The 19,021-nt window shown below is 42.9% G+C and overlaps 3 protein-coding genes across 3 annotated transcripts; all 3 read left to right on the forward strand.

Moving 5' to 3' along the window:
- Positions 1–3,121: 3,121 nt before the first annotated feature.
- LOC142605855 (uncharacterized) lies at positions 3,122–3,505 on the forward strand. The gene has a single exon (XM_075777282.1). It carries the CDS (start codon positions 3,122–3,124, stop codon positions 3,503–3,505), a length of 384 nt encoding a protein of 127 aa, XP_075633397.1.
- Positions 3,506–12,622: 9,117 nt separating this feature from the next.
- LOC142605856 (uncharacterized) lies at positions 12,623–13,433 on the forward strand. The gene is made up of 2 exons (XM_075777284.1): positions 12,623–12,867; positions 12,962–13,433. Exons 1-2 carry the CDS (start codon positions 12,623–12,625, stop codon positions 13,431–13,433), a joined length of 717 nt encoding a protein of 238 aa, XP_075633399.1.
- A 522-nt stretch (positions 13,434–13,955) lies between these two features.
- On the forward strand, positions 13,956–18,545 carry LOC142608413 (uncharacterized). The gene is made up of 2 exons (XM_075780187.1): positions 13,956–14,726; positions 18,328–18,545. Exons 1-2 carry the CDS (start codon positions 14,211–14,213, stop codon positions 18,352–18,354), a joined length of 543 nt encoding a protein of 180 aa, XP_075636302.1. The 5' UTR covers positions 13,956–14,210; the 3' UTR covers positions 18,355–18,545.
- The last annotated feature ends 476 nt before the right edge of the window (positions 18,546–19,021 follow it).

Below are 19,021 nucleotides of genomic sequence, written 5' to 3' on the forward strand. Positions count from 1 at the left end.
AATTTGGATCTATGATGATTACTGGATACCTGATTCAAATTCAGCAAGAACTATCTCCCCGAGCTACTTTTTGGAAGAAGCTACAGTTGATTGCTTGATTGATTATGATCTAGGAGGGTGGAACAGCCATGTGATAGACCAGCACATCCTTCCTTCTGAAGCCCAAATAATAAAAGCTATACCAATCTGTGTACTAGCCAACCAGATTATATTATTTGGCCCCGAAGCAAATATTCGTGATTTGTGGGAATCAGTTTTTGGTTGGATCCGGAAAGACTTCCCTAACATCTACACTTTTTCTGATCATGTCAATTTGTTGGGAATCATCATCAAAATGTGAACTCTTTGCTACAGTGGCAAGGTTTGTATGGCACCGTAAAAATAAAATATGAATCAAGGAAGCAAGTCTACCCACTGGAAAAGTTCTTGAAGCAACTAAAAATCTCCTATTAGAGTTCTAGCATAGACCTCCATTACCAGCAGAAAAATCTCGACAGGTTGACAGTAAGTGAAAACCTCCAGCTATTGATGGTGCGATCTTTGCGGAACAAGGAAAAGCCGGCATAGGAGTAGTTGCCCGAAACTCAGAAGGAGCGGTCATGGCCTCTCTGTCCCAGCAGGTCCCTCTTCCAACAACGGTGGCCCAAGTGGAAGCTATGGCAGCCAGGAAAGCAGTCGAGTTGGCTCTAGAGATTGGCCTTGCAAACGTTATCATCGAAGGTGATTCAGACATTGTCTACAGAGAACTTAATAGCACTGATCCATCCTTAGCTTTACATGGACATGTGATTCAAGACATTAGATGTTTAGCTTCTTTTTTTGTTAAGCATAGTTCTACACATGTTTGTCGTCAAGGAAATAATGTAGCTCACGCTTTAGCAAGATGGGCAATTAACTCGCCCAATTTAACTGTCTGGATGGAAGATGTACCGCCAGACATTCAGCGTGTTGTCCAGGCTGATTTGGCCTCCGTTGATTAATAATAAATGAAGAGTGTAAAATTAGGGATGACGGAATCCTTTTAATAAACGTGACGGTGCTAGAACTGATTTGATGATAGTGGACGGGTCCAAGGGACACGGATACAAGGTGGACGGATCCAAGGGCCACGTGTCATCCCCTAGTATTTAAGTGATCTCCAAGAACTCTTAAGTGGAAACAACTTGCGCCTCACGATTGATTCTAAAGAGTCCTAATATGAATAGAATTCTAATTAAGAAAGATTCCGCAATATATACCATTAATGATGATCTCCCCTACAAGGAAAAGAACTCTAGGAAATATGCAAAATCTAAGAGGTCCTCTCCTAGAAGGAAAGAACCTCTTGGCCAAGGCATGAATGTCAACCCTAAACTACTATAACTACCCCAAAACCCTCATAAATCAAGGTACGCATAATTTACCCCAGCTCTAGCATTCTAGAGTTGTGTAGAGTTCTAACTTGACATTTGGAGGGTATTAGGCCGGCACCACACTGGTGCTCTCTGTTGGGTCATCTCTTTTTGTATTGTGCAAGTATTGTTTCAAGCATGCGAGGACCGTGTGACTAACTGGTGGTTTTTTCGGCATTATCAGTTGGCACCGTCTGTGGGAAATGATCATTGGAATAAGCCATACGTACCACATCCTGGACAAAAGTTGCATGGTACTCACTCGTTCAATGGCAACAACCAATAATAATCAGGGCGACGAACCACGTACCATGGCCTTGGAAAGACAAGTTCAAACCCTTACGGTAGCAGTAGAGCGCCTAACCAAGCAGAATCATGATTTTGAGGAGCAGTTGCGGCAAAAAAATGCAGGCCTTGGTACGCAAGAGGAAGACCAAGAAGGAACCAGTGCTGAGAGGAGAAACCAGGAGGGGCCTGAGGGAAGCAACGCTCCAAGTAGACCGGAATGACAGGACACAAGCTGACCATCTGTCTCTGAAGCCGTCCCACCTTACATAGTTGCTAAGATGCAGATGATGAAGGAGCGAATAGATTTTATGATGAACGCCCTCAGAGGACGGGTATCTAGCGATCTCGATGACTTGGTCCAGCGAACCGACTCGCCTTTCACAGCATCCGTAAGTTTGTTCCTTTTTCCCCCGAAATTTCGCACGCCACAAGTAGAGAGTTATGACGGGTCTAAGGACCCCTTAGACCACTTGGAATCCTTCAAGACCCTAATGCATCTTCAAGGGGTACCAGACGAGATTATGTGCAGGGCCTTTCCTACTATGCTGAAAGGGCTTGCAAGAATCTAGTTTAGTAAACTGACACCCAATTCCATTGGTACTTTCAAGGAGTTAAGTGCCTAATTTGCCTCACACTTCATCGAGGGTCACAGCTATAAGAAGTCTACCGCGTGCTTGATGAACATTAGGCAGCGGGAAAACGAGACGCCAAGATCTTACATAGCTCGTTTTAACAAGGAGGCTTTCTCAATTGACGAAGCAGACGACAAAATACTTGTGGCAGCGTTCACCAATGGGTTACGGAAGGGTAAGTTCCTATTTTCTCTATACAAGAGTGACCCAAAAACCATGTCAGAGGTGCTTTACAGGGCGACTAAATACATGAACGCAGAAGACGCATTACTGGCCCGAGAAGAGAAGCCTAGAAAAAGGGAAAGGCAGGAAGATGTGTGGCCAGATAGAGGACAGAAAATGGCTAGGACTGGAGAGCGACGGGAGGACAGACGCTCCAAGCCACCTACGGGGAAATTCACAAGTTTCACCCCACTGACTGCCCCGATCGATCAAGTGTTGATGCAAATTAAGGATGAAGGAGCCTTAACTTTTCCCGACAAGCTAAAGGGAGATCCCAACAAAAGGTCAAGGGACAAATCTTGCCATTTCCATCGTGATCACGACCACGATATGGCTGATTGTTACAACTTGAAGCAACAAATTGAAGCTCTTATCAGACAAGGAAAGTTGCAAAGGTTCGTTAGCAAAGAGAAGACGGATCCACCACAAGACCAAGCTCCATGACGGGAAAATGAGCACCCCAGACCATCGATAGGAGACATTAGAATGATCGTGGGGGGCACTGCGACTGCGGGGCCGTCCAAAAAGGCCCGTAAAACATATCTAAGGATGGTTCAGAGTGTCCAACTGACAGGCTCTATGTCGAAGATGACGCGGATTGATAACCCAATCGTCGAGTTTTCGAAAGAGGATGCACGACGTCTACACCACTCGCATGACGATGCGCTTGTCGTTAGTATACGAGCAGGAGACTACAATATGCACCAGGTTTTGGTTGACAACCGAAGCTCGGCTGATATCCTCTACTACCCCGCGTTCCAACAGATGGGGATTGGAAAGGAGCGACTGGTTCCGACGAATGCCCCACTTATCGGCTTTGGAGGAACAAGGGTCTACCCCCTTGGTGCTGTCACATTATTCGTGACGGTGGGCGATTACCCCCAGCAAATCACTAAAGACGTGGCGTTCCTTGTGGTCGATTGGTCATTTGATTACAATGCCATCCTAGGACGACCCACTCTCAATTCATAGAAAGTCGTGACCTCGACCTACCATTTAATGATCAAGTTCCCCACCGAGTATGAAGTAGGAGAGTTGCGCGAAAATCAGGTGGCCGCGCGTGGATGTTACGTAGCTATGATGGATATGGACGACCACCTCCAAACCATGAACGTAGAAGAATAGGGAATGGTAGCAGAACCAGTGGAAGAATTGGAAGAAGTACCCCTCGATGATTCTAGGCCCAAGCGGACCACGAGAATAGGTACTTCAACCAGTCAGCCAGCACAGCAAGCACTCGCAACATTCCTAAGGAAAAACCAAGATGTATTTGCTTGGAGTCATGAGGACATGCCGGGGATCGACCCGTTGATCATAGTCCACAGGTTGAATGTATCACTCTCATTCTCCCCCGGAGTGAGACAAAGCCATAGCCGAGGAAGTGTAGAAGTTACAGGAAGCAGATTTCATACGTGAAGTGTACTATCCGTATTGGTTGGCAAACATGGTGATGGTCAAGAAAGCCAATGGAAAGTGGAGAATGTGTGTAGATTTCACGGATCTAAATAGGCTTGCCCTAAGAACAATTACTTGCTTCCCTATATTGATACCCTAATAGACTCAACTGCAAGACATGAACTTTTAAGCTTCATGGACGTGTTCTTCGGCTACAACCAGATTAAGTTGGATGAAGCTGACCAGGAGAAGACTTCGTTTGTAACAAGCCAGGGGCTTTTTTGCTACAAAGTGATGCCCTTCGGACTCAAGAATGCAGGAGCCACGTATCAAAGATTGATGAACAAGATGTTCGCACACCAGATTGGAAGAAATGTGCAAGTTTATGTAGACGACATGCTGGTGAAAAGCATCCAAGAGTCCGACCACTTAAGCAACCTCCAGGAGACCTTCGACACTCTTCGGTCTTACAACATGAAATTAAATCCGAGAAAATGCATGTTCGGGGTAACAGCAGGAAAGTTTTGGGGATTTATGGTATCCCAAAGGGGTATTGAAGTCAACCCGGAGAAAGTAAATGCGATAATGGAATTGGCTCTGCCAAAGACGGTAAAAGAAGTACAAAGCTTGAATGGAAAAATATCATCCCTAAATAGGTTCGTATTAAGGGTGGCGGATAAGTGCCTTATTTTCTTCTGCACACTAAGGAGATCGTTTGAATGGACGGACGAATGCCAGCGGGTGTTTGAAAATTTGAAGGCGTACCTCTCTTCTCCGCCGTTACTCAGCCCATCCAAGCTGGGGGAAGAGTTGTTTCTATACCTGGCCGTCTCTGCAGGGATTGTTAGTGCGACTCTTGTTAGAGAAGAAGACAAGGTGCAAAGGCCTGTATATTTTATAAGCCGAACGCTCAAAGGAGCAGAAGAAAGGTACCTTCAGATGGAAAAGCTAGCCTTCACATTAGTGACTGCGGCACGAAAACTTAAGCCATACTTTCGAGCACATACCATAATTGTCCTGACGGATAAGCCCCTGCGAAAAGCTATGAGTAGCCCCGAGGCTACGAGACGGATGGCATTATGGACGGTTGAGCTAAGTGAGTTCGACATACAGTACCAACCACGAATCGCTGTGAAGGGACAGATGGTAGCTGACTTCATCTTTGAGTTCACCCTCATGGAAGACTAGGGGGCAGAGGAAGTCCCCATGTGGAGCATCCACACAGACGGATCCTCCAATAGACACGCAGGTGGGGCCGACGTAGTACTCCACACCCCAGAAGGAGATAAGATCGAGTGCATGGTCCGTCTGGACTTTTCTACAACCAATAACGAAGCAGAATACAAAGCCTTGATAGCAAGGCTGGACCTTGCAACAGCAACAAGAGCTAGGAGTGTGGTTGTATACTCTGATTCCCAAATCGTAACCAGTCAGGTTAATGGCAGTTATGAGTGCAAGAATAAGTGAATGAAGAGGTATCTCGAGGAAGTGAAGGGTCGAATTAGTAACCTTCAAATGAAATTGGTTCAAATCCCAAGGGAGGAGAACCAATGTGCCGACCGGCTTGCTAAAGTAGCTTTAGCAGAACCTATGATAGTCCCCGACCAGGTATTATCCTATGTTCAACTCTCATCACTAATAGACAATACTGGCGTGCTGGAGATAAGCGATGAACGCTGTTGGATGACCCTAATAGTCGCCTACCTGAAGGACGGCAAGCTACTAGACGACAAGAAGGCTGCGAAGAAGTTGAAGGTTAAAGCGGCCTGATTCATTTTGATTAAAGGCGTCCTATACAAGGGGGGTTTCTCCCGACCTTACCTAAGGTGCCTTGCCCCTGAAGAAGCATACTATGTTATGAGGGAGGTCCATGAAGGAATCTGTGGAAATCACTCTAGATTGCGGCCTTTGGTGCATAAGCTAATCTGGGCAGGATATTACTGGCCAACCATGTAAAAGGACGCCGATGTATATGTCAGAGCCTGCGATAAGTGCCAAAGGTTTGACAACCTCATAAGACAGCCAATAAAAGAGCTCACCCCTATGACGGCCCCATAGTCGTTCGTGTAATGGGGGCTAGATATCATGGGTTCCTTCCCAACAGCGGTAAGATAGCTGAAGTTCCTAGTAGTCGACATTGACTACTTCATGAAATGGGTGGAAGTGGAAGCCTTGGCTACTATCATCGAAAGGAATGTACAAAGTTTCGTGTGGAGGAACATCATTTGCAGGTATGGCATACCCAAGGTGCTCGTCTCAAATAACGGGAAACAGTTTGACAACGATGTATCCAGAGACTTCTGTTCGCAACTGGGGATTAGGAGCCACTACTCGTCACCTGCGCACCAGCAAGCCAATGGACAGGTTGAAGTCATGAATCAATCCTTGCTCAAAATCATCAAGACTCGGCTCAAGGGGCAAAAGGCATATGGCCGGATGAATTACTGAGTGTTTTATGGGCATACAAGACAACGACAAGGACACCAATAGGGGAAACACCGTTTCGGCTGGCGTACGGTAGTGAAGCGGTTATCCCAGCAGAGGTATTGCTCGCGAGCTACCGAGTAGGGAACCACAACGAGAGCAAGAATGATGAAGCCATTCGCTTACAGCTTGATCTGGTGGACGAAGTAAGGTCAACAGCTGGACAAAGATTAGTGCGGTACCAGAACCTCATGGCAAAGCATTACAACTCCAAAGTTAGACACAGAGACTTCCAGGTTGGAGATCTTGTCTTAAGAAAGGTAACCAGCGCTACAAAAGACGCCTCCTAGGGAAAGCTAGGGCCAAATTGGGAAGGACCGTATAGAATTACATCATGGAATAGTAAGGGAACATACTACCTGGAGACACTAGAAGGGCAAAAGTTGCATCACCCATGGAACACAGAGCACCTGAAGAAGTACTACCAGTAGACGGAGTCAGAGACGACGATAAAATCACACTCCTCAACCCTAGTTTATTGCTTTTTAGTTATCGTTTTTTATTTTCAGTTGAAGTTTTTTATTTATAGTCCTTTTAGCCTAACGGGCAAGTTTTTTACGGAACAATTTTAAATGTGTTTACCACAATAAGAGGAGTTATTCAGAAATTTCGTGTTATCTCTACGTGTTTATTTGAAAGGAAGGTCGTCCAAAAGGATGACGGTAATAAAATCCCAGGATGAATGGCTTCAGCAACAACTCGAATAAAGAGTGGACAGCCCAAACATTGTGCATGTCCCAAAAAATGGAGACAACAACGGGGTAAAACCACATAATGAACGGCTTCATCCGACAAGACGACAACTAAGCGACAGATCCATAGGATGTTTCTTAAGACAGTCCATTCCTGGACAGGTTGAAATAGTTGTATTCGAACTACGTCCACAAGTGGAGGGGTTTCTCAAAACCGCGATTCCACAGGACGGATTCACCAACAGGATGAATCACAAGTCCAGAAGTGGACAGGTTTCTTAAAACCGCGATTCCACAAGACGGATTCACTAATAGGATGAATCACAAGTCCACAAGTGGACAGGTTTCTCAAAACCGCGATTGCACAAGACAGATTCACCAATGGGATGAATCATGAGTCCACAAGTGGAAGGGTTCTCAAAACCGCAATTCCACAAGACGGATTCACCAATGGGATGAATCATGAGTCCATAAGTGGACGGGTTTTTCCAAACCATAATTCCACATGACGGATTCACCAATAGGATGAATCCACAAGTGGACGGATTCTAGTAGCATGCTAGAGACACAAGTCTATAGGACGGTTCCACAAAAACACTATTAAGGGTAACACCTTAGAGTAAAATTGACTTATCCAAACATAAAAGTAAAATTGAATCGCTTAAAGCCCAAAAAGGGAGATGTCCACATACAAAAAACACAACGGTCAAAGCTGTTCTTAATATCCATATAGTTTTATGCAAAAAAGAAAAAAAGAAAAAAGAGAAAACTACTATTGCTACTAGGGAGGAGTGTTTTTAACCTTTTCTTCGTCATCAGGTTGAGGGTCGCCACCCTCGACGGGCTTGACTTGGCTTTTAATGGGAGCTTGGTCTTCGTCCACAGGATGGTCGTTGACGGCAAACAAATCATCCGTACTCTCAGAATGGACGAATTGAACTAGGGTTTGCGCCTGAACATCAATAGTGACATGGGACATGTCCAGGTCTGGATATAAAGTCTTCACCTGACAGAGGGCATCATCGAAACCTTCAACAAATGAGCTACCAAGCTCTTCCAAAAGGGCGTCGGAGTCACAATACTCACCTATTGCCTCCTCTTTAGCCTAACAGGGTTAATCCTAAGTGTCCCTGACTTCTTTTTCCTTATCCTTTAGGATCTGCTTTAGTTGCTCCATCTGCTTTTCGAGCTCCCCCTTGACTTGTTCAGAGCAGGCGAATTTTTTCTCCATACCTTTCTTCCAGGCCTTCAGTCCGTTCAGCTCGTCCTCCGTCGCATTAGCCTTTCTCCTGAGATGGTCCAAGTTCGCCTCATGGTTCAGGCAACGACCCATTAGTCCCTTCACCATCAACAATGTCTAGAACCAAAGAGGTCAGAAAAGACATGTTAAAAAAAAAAAAGACGCGGAATTACCTGAGCAACGCTGAAGAGACCCGTCTCCCCCATCGCTTCTGTAGCATGGTTGCTCAGATCCTCGTAGTCGTCGGTGGTAATAATGGATGAGAGCTTCTCCAATGCGCACTCAGAATCCTCACGGAGAAGGACGGGTGGCTTCTCATGGATGGGAGCCGAACCCGTCATTAAACCGTTACCCTTTCTTGGCCCAAGGGGAGTGATTGTCCTCTTGGTTTTAGCTTCAAGTCCCACGACGAGCTCAGGGGTAATTTTAGGTTTCTTAGGAGGACGGTTGAATTTCTCCGGCTGCTTCCTCTTAGAGGACGGGATGGCAACCCGTCCCCTTGGATGGTTGACCACCTTTGTGCTTCTTTTTGGCTGCTTGTTTGATGGAGACCCTTCTCTTGGAATCGTCCATTTCTTCAAGAGTGGACGAATATACAGTATTATATAATGTAGAAACCAAGAAATAAAGTGTTAGGAGACGGGCTTACGTTGGTGAACTCGAGCATCGTAGCGACAGGCGGCTACGGTGGGTTTTGGACCGTCGCAATACCAAAAGAGGGTGTCGAGTGTGACCAACTTAGCCCATGTCCTTTCTTCTAGTTGGGTCTTGTTGAAAATTCTCTCCAGAAAACTCCACTGCTCAAGTGAGACTTGTGGATAGTCCCAAGCTAAAAAGAAGATGGTTAAGAATAACATAAATATAGCAAGACATAAGTAAAACTAGATGGATACATACTAGGCGGGGGCATTATGCCCTATGTTGTGTCGACGGGCATATACTCGTTGTCACCAGGACGGCACATCCACCCGTCCCCTTCCATAAAAAAATACTGACTCTTCCAGTTTCTATTAGAGTTAGGGGTATCACGAACAAGCCTCAACAACGAGCTCCTGGGTACGAAACTATACATACCCTTCGACTGAGCAATCTCAGTTGGATGGTAGCAGTGAAAAAATTCTTCCACCGTCAACCTTTGTGCTTCGTCGGACATAGTCCCGTACAAGACCTCTACACCAAGGAAGACCCTCCAGGCGTTTGGGGAGATCTGGGTGACGGACGAACTTAGATATTGAAGGAGGTGACGGTGGAGCGAACTTAGGGGAAATCTAAACCCGGCCTTTAGCATTTGCTCATAGACACCGACACCTTCAACACCCTTATAATAACATCTCTCCGATTTTTCGGGTAGACGGAGAGGAATGTTGTCAGGTATTTGGTACTTGGCCCTACGTGTTTTGAAGTGCGATTCTTTAATCGAGGACCTAAAATCGTTAACCGTTCACAAGGGTAGCATTACGAACTCCCTGAATCTGTTAGGATTGATGACGGATTTAATTGGGGGATCAATGCCGTCTAGGCTGTCACTAGAGTCATCCTCTGGCCTGTTTGTCTCCAAACCCTCGTCCTTTAAGGAAGGAGAGATGGCGGATGGATTTCTCTCTTTACTTGAAGTGTCAGGGTCTTTCTGGCTTGACGGGAATCCCTCATCGTAGCCCACCCCGTTGCGGACAAACGATTGGTTACGTGACGCACTAGACATCTGTCACCTACACGTGACGGTAAACCCTAAGACACTGGCGGATCTAAAATAGATGACAGTAGTACAAAATCTAAAAGGAAAGACTTTTAAGGAAAGAAGAATACATACCGGTCAGAATTGGACACCAGACGTGGATAGATGACAGATGATCTAGCTGAACGGTATGATTATCTGATACAGGCGACGGTGGTGCTCTAACCTCAAGATTTCTATGAAAAGCGAACAATGAGGGGTGGAAAGGCAGGTTTATATAAAGGAAACGGCACGGAATACGAACGGACGCTTCATTTTGAGTGACGAGCTACTGGGTGAACGCCATGTGTCCAGCATTATTAACGACCCCCAGCCAGCCTGTCACGGAAGGTTTGGTTTCTTAAGAAAAGAACTGAACCGTCACTCCACGGGTCCGTCCATGCAGAGATCACGGACCCATGGAGTGAGGGGGCAACTGAAGAGGGTAAAATTAGGGATGACGGAATCCTTTTAATAAACGTGACGGTGCTAGAACTGATTTGATGATAGTGGACGGGTCCAAGGGACACGGATACAAGGTGGACGGATCCAAGGGCCACGGATACAAGGTGGACGGATCCAAGGGACACGGATACAAGGTGGACGGATCCAAGGGCCATGTGTCATCCCCCTAGTATTTAAGTGATCTCCAAGAACTCTTAAGTGGAAACAACTTGCGCCTCACGATTGATTCTAAGGAGTCCTAATATGAATAGAATTCTAATTAAAAAAGATTCCGCAATATATACCATTAATGATGATCTCCCCTACAAGGAAAAGAACTCTAGGAAATGCACAAAATCTAAGAGGTCCTCTCCTAGAAGGAAAGAACCTCTTGGCCAAGGCATGGATGTTAACCCTACACTACTATAAATACTCCAAAATCCTCATAAATCAAGGTACGCATAATTTACCCCAGCTCTGGCATTCTAGAGTTGTGTAGAGTTCTAACTTGACCTTCGGAGGGTATTAGGCTGGCACCACACCAGTGCTCTCTGTTGGGTCATCTCTTTTTGTACTGTGCAGGTATTGTTTTAAGCGTGTGAGAACCGTGTGACTAACTGGTGGTTTTTCCGGCATCATCAATAAAGAAGCAGGATTCTCAAAAAAGAAGAAGGAAGAAAACAAAGGGTATGTTTGGTAACTACTTTTTCTCTTTATTTGTTGTTTTAAAAAACAATTTTCTATTTTTAAGACTAGAAAACTTGTTTGGCAACCCAAAATGGACAGAAAACAAAAATTGTTCTCGAAACTCAAATTGTGAAGAAAACTGAAAACATGCAAAATGTTGTTTTCAGTTTTTAATTTTCAAAAGTTAATGAAAACATGCATTTAATTTAATGTATCTGTCTTATTTAATGAGTTAGGATTAGAGTTCAAATTCTAGTGACAACATATTCTAGAATTTTCTATTTTTTTCTTCAAAAAACTATCTTTTTAATTTCAATTAACCAAATATTTTTTTTGATTTCAAAAATACAAGAAAATTATTTTTTCTTTATATTCCCAAAAACAAGTTTTTGAAAATAGAAAACAAAAACTATTACCAAACATAACCAAAGTTTCTCTTTTAAAGAAGAACATTGTTATTGTACAAGAGATACCCTTATTCCCCACGTAATACAAAAGTTGAACAGAGCAAGAGTGATTCTCTCTTGCTAAAACTATGGTTTTTCATCTCTTTCTTAGGGTTTTCCACGTACATTCATTTCCTACTTTACATTCTCGTAAACACTTTCTTTTTCTCTAGATATTATAATGTCAAAACTTGCATTTTTGTTAATTATGAGCTTTTTCATCAAGATGTACTTTTAGATAGCTTATTTACTATCCCATATAAGCTCAAATTTAACTTGCACATACAGCTCTTTATTAGAAATTCTAGACTAGGAGTTCCAAATATGTTGATACTATCTTTACATATAACTAGTAAGTTACGAGTGCGATGCACATATAATGTTGTAATATTTTATGTAAGATGATTTTGAAGAATGTTGTATATGTTGAAGTAATGAGAAAAAAAAAAACTATGGGGGAATATTATAGAATAAAATTTGATAAAGAATGTTTCTTTTTCTTTCTCCTTAATTCTAAAACAAAATACACATTTCAAACACCTACAATAAATCACATCTACATGATTTACCAAGCCCACAACTTCCGACCTTAACATCAAAATTGTAATTTTTGTTGCAACTCAATATAAAATGCAAGCCCCCCTTCCTTGGTTGTACCTAACTCATACGAGTTAGGATTATTTGAAACAATAATGTTAGAGCTAGGTAGGTGTTGTCAAAAGATTGAAGGTAAATGATATCGTTTTTTGTTTGTGTATTTGACATGGTATGGTATGAAGGGCTATAGGTAGGTATATATAAAGGGGTAGAAGTAGAAGTTGAAAAGAGGAAGACACGTTGGCTCGTAGTACCAAGAAATCCAAAGGCAGCCACTCATCTGCAGGGGAGAAGGAGAATGGTTTGGGCAAGAATATGGGGAGTTATAAAGATAGGTTAGTGGGCGCAATCTAAGGAGCTTTTGAACAAGCTTTTGGCTTTGATTGCTCCATGCATGAAGATCTTGTTTCCGATAATGAAGAGGAACAGAGCCATGAAGGTAGCGCTAGGGTCTACTATTCCAAAGAAGATAAGATCCGCATGAGATCTCCTTGGCATAAAGCTCTGATTATCAAAACGTTTGGGAGAAGAATGGGCTTCTCCTTCCTCGTTGAAAAGATACGAAGCATGTGGAAACCATCTGGGGGTATGGATTGTATTGATTTTGGATTCGATTATTACTTAGTTAAATTCGAGTTAGTGGATGATGTGGATCATATTCTCAAGGGGGGCCCGTGGTTCATTGGACAACACTTTTTGACTATTAGACAATGGGAATTGGAGTTCAAGGCTTTCATTTGCAACGCTGTCCTCGGTGGCGGTGTGGATAAGGCTACCAGAGTTGCCCATAGAGTTTTATGAGAATACTGCACTTCTCAAGATTGGGAGAGCCATTGGTCCAGTTCTACGGATAGACTCACACATGGCCAATGGTGAGAGAGGCCATTTTACGAGACTATGCATACAAGTTAATTTAGATAAGCCATTGATAAGGACTATTTATCTTAGTAAGCTAGCTCAGTGTGTGCAATATGAAGGGATCAATGCCTTATGCTTTTCTTGTGGAAGGATTGGGCACAAGGTTGAGACATGCCCTCACATCATTAGAGAGGCCTCAACAAAGGCAGCGAAGGATCGTTGTACATATTCTCAAGAACAGGGGAATGAACAAGGGGTAGGGAAGGATGAAACGGAGTTGAACAGGAAGGAAGACTATGGGGAATGGATGGTGTTAGCCGGCGGAAGCCCAGTGGCAAGATGAGAGTGAAGTTGCAAGTTGTGGTGCAAAGCCATACATGCGAGACTAGTTTAGAACATAGCTACCTAGTTCGGACTAGGGTAGTGGAGTAGAGCAATAGGGATGGGAAAAGAAAAGCTACTAACATGCAACCTGTTGCGTCAGTCAGTGAGCCCAGTAAGACTAGCACATCAAATCCTAACAAACTAAACATGGGTAAAGGAGCTAAAGGTAAGAGCTCCAGTGCCAAAGCTAAACAAAAAGCTATTAGTTTAGTTGGAAATCAACCAAACGGGGTGGGCCTTAGTTTCAAAACTGGTGAGGCCTATATTGGTTTGGGTAAAGGTTTTATGAGTAGGGATGGGGATTGCCAAGGCCCGTTCGTTTTCTCCAGCCCTCTTGGAAATATTATATACGCTAAAGCTGAAGTCAACAAGGCAGTAACTACCCCTTCTAAAGGAAACAACAATGGAGAGGCAAGATCCAATCGAGGTTTGGGGATGGTTCGAGATGGAGCTTATGGTGGCATGGAAGAACATGTTCCTGCTAATAGAAACGAGTAGAAGGTTGGGGTTCTTGTTGGTGAAGGATGAAGTGTGGGTAACAACTCCAAACCCTTGAAGAAGGTTTCTATCGGACAGACCGCCGGTACTAGTGCTGCCGAAGAAAAAATTAGGATCATCAGCAACAGAATTAAGCACTCTAATTTCGAAAAAATTGTTGACAGAGATAGAGGTGGAATGGACTCAGCCCGTGATAACCGTGAGGGAGATTTTGGAGGGCAAACCGGTGGAATGCTGGATGATGGACAATGTATATCGGGTAAAAATGATCCAACTTGCGAAGCCAATGATCAGTGGAACAATCCTGATAAGGGCAACACAAGACACATTGGGGATCATCAAGCACTCCATAACTCTACTTCGGGGGAGGTGGGAGTTGAGGATGGATCTGATGGAGGAATGGAGATTGAGGGACACTAAAGATGCTTCTTCTCTGTCTCATTTTAATACTACTACAACCCCAAATAGAATAGTGAATATTCTGATATGGAATTGTAGGGGAGCTATGAAACCCCTTTTTAGGAAGACTGTTATGGATTTGGTGGCTTGGCATTCCCCAATTATCATGGTGATTACAGAAACAAGATTAAGCGGTGCGAGGGCTAAAGAGATTATTGAGACTCTACCTTTTGATAGGGCAGAAGTGATAGACTCTATTGGGTTTGTTGGAGGGATTTCGCTACTTTGGAGTTCTAATCTAGTGCATGTGGATATCCTGGCAACAACTGAGCAGGAGATTCATGCTATTATCTGGGTAAGATCTCAATCCCTTTATTAGTTAATTAGTGCCATATATGCTAGCCCTAGATTTGCGGAAAGATGTATTCTTTGGGATAATTTAAAAATGTTAGCTAATCTGCATAATCTCCCTTGGGCCCTCATGGGTGATTTTAATGAAGTGCTCTCTGAGGAGGAAAAATATGGTGGGAATTTGCTTAAGGAGGGTAAGAGCAATAAAAGATTGTATGGATGCTTGCCATGTGATGGATTTAGGTTTCTCAGGGCCAAAGTTTACTTGGTCCAATAAGAGGGAATATGGTGATCTAATTCAATGCAGGCTGGACAGATGTTGGGCTAACCTAGAGTGAAAGGAATCCTTCCCAGAGGCTAATGTCACTCACCTGGCCAAAATCAATTCCGACCATTGCCCACTGATTTCAAATCTGAATCCTAGTATGGGAAATGTCACTGACAGACCCTTTAGATTTCAGTCCATTTGGCTTAACCATAAGGATTTCACATCTGTGGTTAGGGCAGCTTGGACAAGTCAAGACGTTAGATTGAAGGGTGCTATCTCGAGCTTTATTTTGAAAGCTCAGAAATGGAACAAGGATGTTTTTGGAAATGTTTTTGTCAGGAAAAATAAAATCATGGCCAGACTGCTAGGCACTCAAAAAGCTTTAGCCTCTCAGCCAAACCCCTTTCTTCTTAACCTCCAAAACCAATTGTCTGAGGAGTATAATCTTATTTTTCAAATGGAAGAGGAAATATGGGCAATGAAAGCAAGAACAAATTGGATCATTTTGGGAGAAAGAAATACTTCCTACTTCCATATGTCAACGCTTGCTTGAAGAAGCAAGAATAGAATCACGACCATCCAGAATGGTGATAGGGAATGGGTGCACAATGTGGAAGAAGTTAAAGGTATATTTACTTCAAGCTTCAAGAAGCTTTACTAGACTGAGCAATACTACTGTCACATTAACCCTCAATGGAATTCTGATTGGTGTGCTAAACTTAGCCTTGAAGAGGCTAGAGGGTTGTCTCTCATCCCTTCTAATAAGGAAATTTGGACTGCCTTGAAGTCTATGAAACCTTTTAAAGCCCCGGGGGTTGATGGACTGCATGCAGGTTTTTTATAGAGATTCTGGCTCATTGTTGGGAACTCGGTGAAGAAGGAAGTAACTAAAGCTTTCACAAGGTACAAAAAAAAAAAAAGTCCCTGAGTACCTCAATCAGACTCTTATTGCTCTCATCCCTAAATAGCTTGGTCTTGAAACTGTCAGCCATTATAGACCTATAAGCCTTTGTAATACGGTGTATAAGGTCATCTCAAAGATCATTGTCCAAAGACTTAGACCCCTCCACCCTTCTATGATTTGCCCCTTGCAGACTGCCTTCTTAGAAGGGAGAAGGGCCTCAGATAATGTTGTTATTGCTCAAGAATTAATATATTCTCTAAAAAGAAGGAAAGGGAAGGAAGGTTACATGGTAGTCAAAATTGACCTTGAGAAGGCTTATGACCGTCTTGAGTGGAGTTTTGTTAAAATGGTCCTTGAACATTATGGCCTTCCCCAAAATATTATAAAACTTGTTATGAGTTGTATTTCCACAATAACCACAGCTTTACTCTTCAATGGCAGCAAGTTAGAAGCCTTCCAACCCTCGCGAGGGATTAGACAAGGCAATCCAATATCACCTTATATTTTTCTGTTGTGTATGGAGTTTCTTGTAAGCAAATCACTTCCATGTGTGAAGCTAGAAGGTGGGACAAGATTAAAGCTTCGAGGAATGGTCCAAGCTTCTCCCATGTTTTCTTTGCTGATGATTAATGCTTTTTACCAAGGCTGATCATAAGAATTGTGAGCCTATCATTGAAGTCTTAGATAACTTCTACAATCTTGCAGGACAGAAAATGCCAAAACAATTGGGCAACCTCATAGTCCCTTAGCAGATGCTCAACTGATTCATTACTTTTTTGACACAAACCACATGTGGGGTCAAGATTTAAACCCCTTCAACCAAGCATTTCTCCAGTGGGAACTCCATTATGTAGACAAAGCCACAGAAAAAACTAAATTTTAGGGGGAGCTTCAACCTTCCAGACCCAAGCAATTGGATTTGTTTCTAGGTTCAAAGGATTTAAATTCCTTGCTAGCAAGTAAGCTGATTTCATTGAGAATGTGCCATCTTTGGAAAAGGCCCAATGAAGAGTATCTTCTGTATTTTGATTCAGAGACAATGGGGTTACTTTAATCACATTAAGAATTTCATCTGGTATCTCAAAGGAGATGCTTGGGCTTCTCCATTCACTTTCATTGTTGAAGCACTGATTGATAGTAACCTGATCTTCATCCCTATTCAGAGGTCCTTCAATGAGATTTCAAAGTCTGCCATTGGGAGCCAAAAATCCAGCCAAACATTGATTGACTCACCATTTCTCACAGCCCATTTTAAACTCTTAACATATATTGGGCCCCCTTTTTACAGGCAGCCCAAACACTTGAGCAAGGGCTTAATCTTCCTTCCTCCAACCTTCAGATAGTCAGGTATTTTGCAGCCAACATTCGAGCCCAAGGAGCCTCTTGATCACTAGCCAACCTCTAGCACATCTTGGCAAGAATGGCTAGGTTCCTATCCTTCATAGAATGGAGACCCAAACCGCCCAAATCTTTAGGCAGTGTCACTGTGCTCCACTTAACCATGTGCATTCTTCTCTTTTCCTCCATTGACCCCTAAAGGAAGTCTCTAATAGTCTTGTCTATTGCATCACACACTTTGATAGGGAGTGCTTGGCATTGCATGTAATATTCTGATATTGGGGCAGTTGCTGTTTTCGAAAGAACAAGCTTTCCTGCCCTTGAAAGTAGTTTAGTCTTCCAACCAGCAAGTTTATTTTGAATCTTCCACCACAAAATTGTAAGCAATCCTGGCTCTACTCTGTTGAAGGAGAGGAAAGCCAAGATATCTTCCAAGATTAGTGGTTGCAGGAATTCCCATTTTCCCACAAATGAATCTCCTTCTTCTCCTTTTGACATTTGGGGAAAAGAGGATTCTTGGGCTCGGGAAATTTTCAACTTACCCCTTAGTAAATGGCTAGAGATCAATTGCCAGAAAGATGTCAGTTCCAATGTAATGGGCTTGCCGTGGAAGATTTTGTTTCCTATGGGGGTATGGCACCTTTGGCTGCACAAAAATGAGTTCACGTTCAGACCGGGAAGGGTGGATCGTTTGAGCTTCAATAGATGCATTAAAGATAGTGCTGAGTTTTACTCCTTTGGCATCAATTCGAAGGTAGAAAATCTCAAATCTGTCATTCTCGTTGGCTGGATCAAACCCCCTAAGGGGTGGACAAAACTCAATTTTGATGGTTCAATGATGGGCAGTACTGGGAAGGCAGGGGGAGGAGGGTTGGTCTGAAATCATGATGGGGAATGGTTGAAAGGTTATGCAAGACCTCTCGGGTTCACCAACAATTGCAGGGCAGAACTTTGGGCTTTAAGAGATGGCTTGGTATTAGCGAAGGCAATGGGGTTGAATAGCCTTATTGTTGAGCTTGATGCTCTAAGTGTAGTGCTGCTCATGACAAATAACAATGTCAACTTGCTAATGGAACCCTTATTGACTAATTGCAGGAACCTGCTGAGGGAAATCCCCAATAAACAGATTATTCATGCCTTTTGCGAAGCTAACCAATGCGTTGATGCATTGGCAAAGTTGGGAGCTACTACTATGTCTTCTTTTGTTGTTTTTGAAAACCCACTGCCTGTGGTGGGTAGTCTTTTAGCTTATGATAAAGTGAACATGTGTTGTAACAAAATTGTTAATTCCTAAGTTTAATGCAATTCCTTCGTTTACCAAAAAAAAAGGGTAGAAGTGCAAAATGTGAAAATGGTGCATTCAAATGCAAAGAGTTTTGTGAGTATATGTGAAAGATGAAAAGTCTTGAAACATTGAACCAAATAATACAAAAAATATATATTTTTTTTAATTAGAAAAGTTTTGAAACAATGAACCAAATGAAATGAAAAGTCAATATTTAATTTGTTCTTATCTTTGATGTGGCACTTGAGAACATTTCAATTCTCTTTGCATAGAATACGCTACTTGATAGAACCTCATACTTTCCCACATGAGATCTTTGCTATATATATATATATATATATATATATTGATTAGAATAGAATTGTTTAGTGTCCGCTTCCCTATGCTTCTGAAAATAACCCTATTATCTAATTGAAAATGAGTTAAAGATCAGATGAATTAAGGGTATAAAGGTAAATTGAGAAATAAAAAATCACATATATTCTATATTTAAAATATAACCAC

Source organism: Castanea sativa, chromosome 8, assembly GCF_040712315.1.
Source record: "Castanea sativa cultivar Marrone di Chiusa Pesio chromosome 8, ASM4071231v1".
Taxonomy (NCBI): domain Eukaryota; kingdom Viridiplantae; phylum Streptophyta; class Magnoliopsida; order Fagales; family Fagaceae; genus Castanea; species Castanea sativa.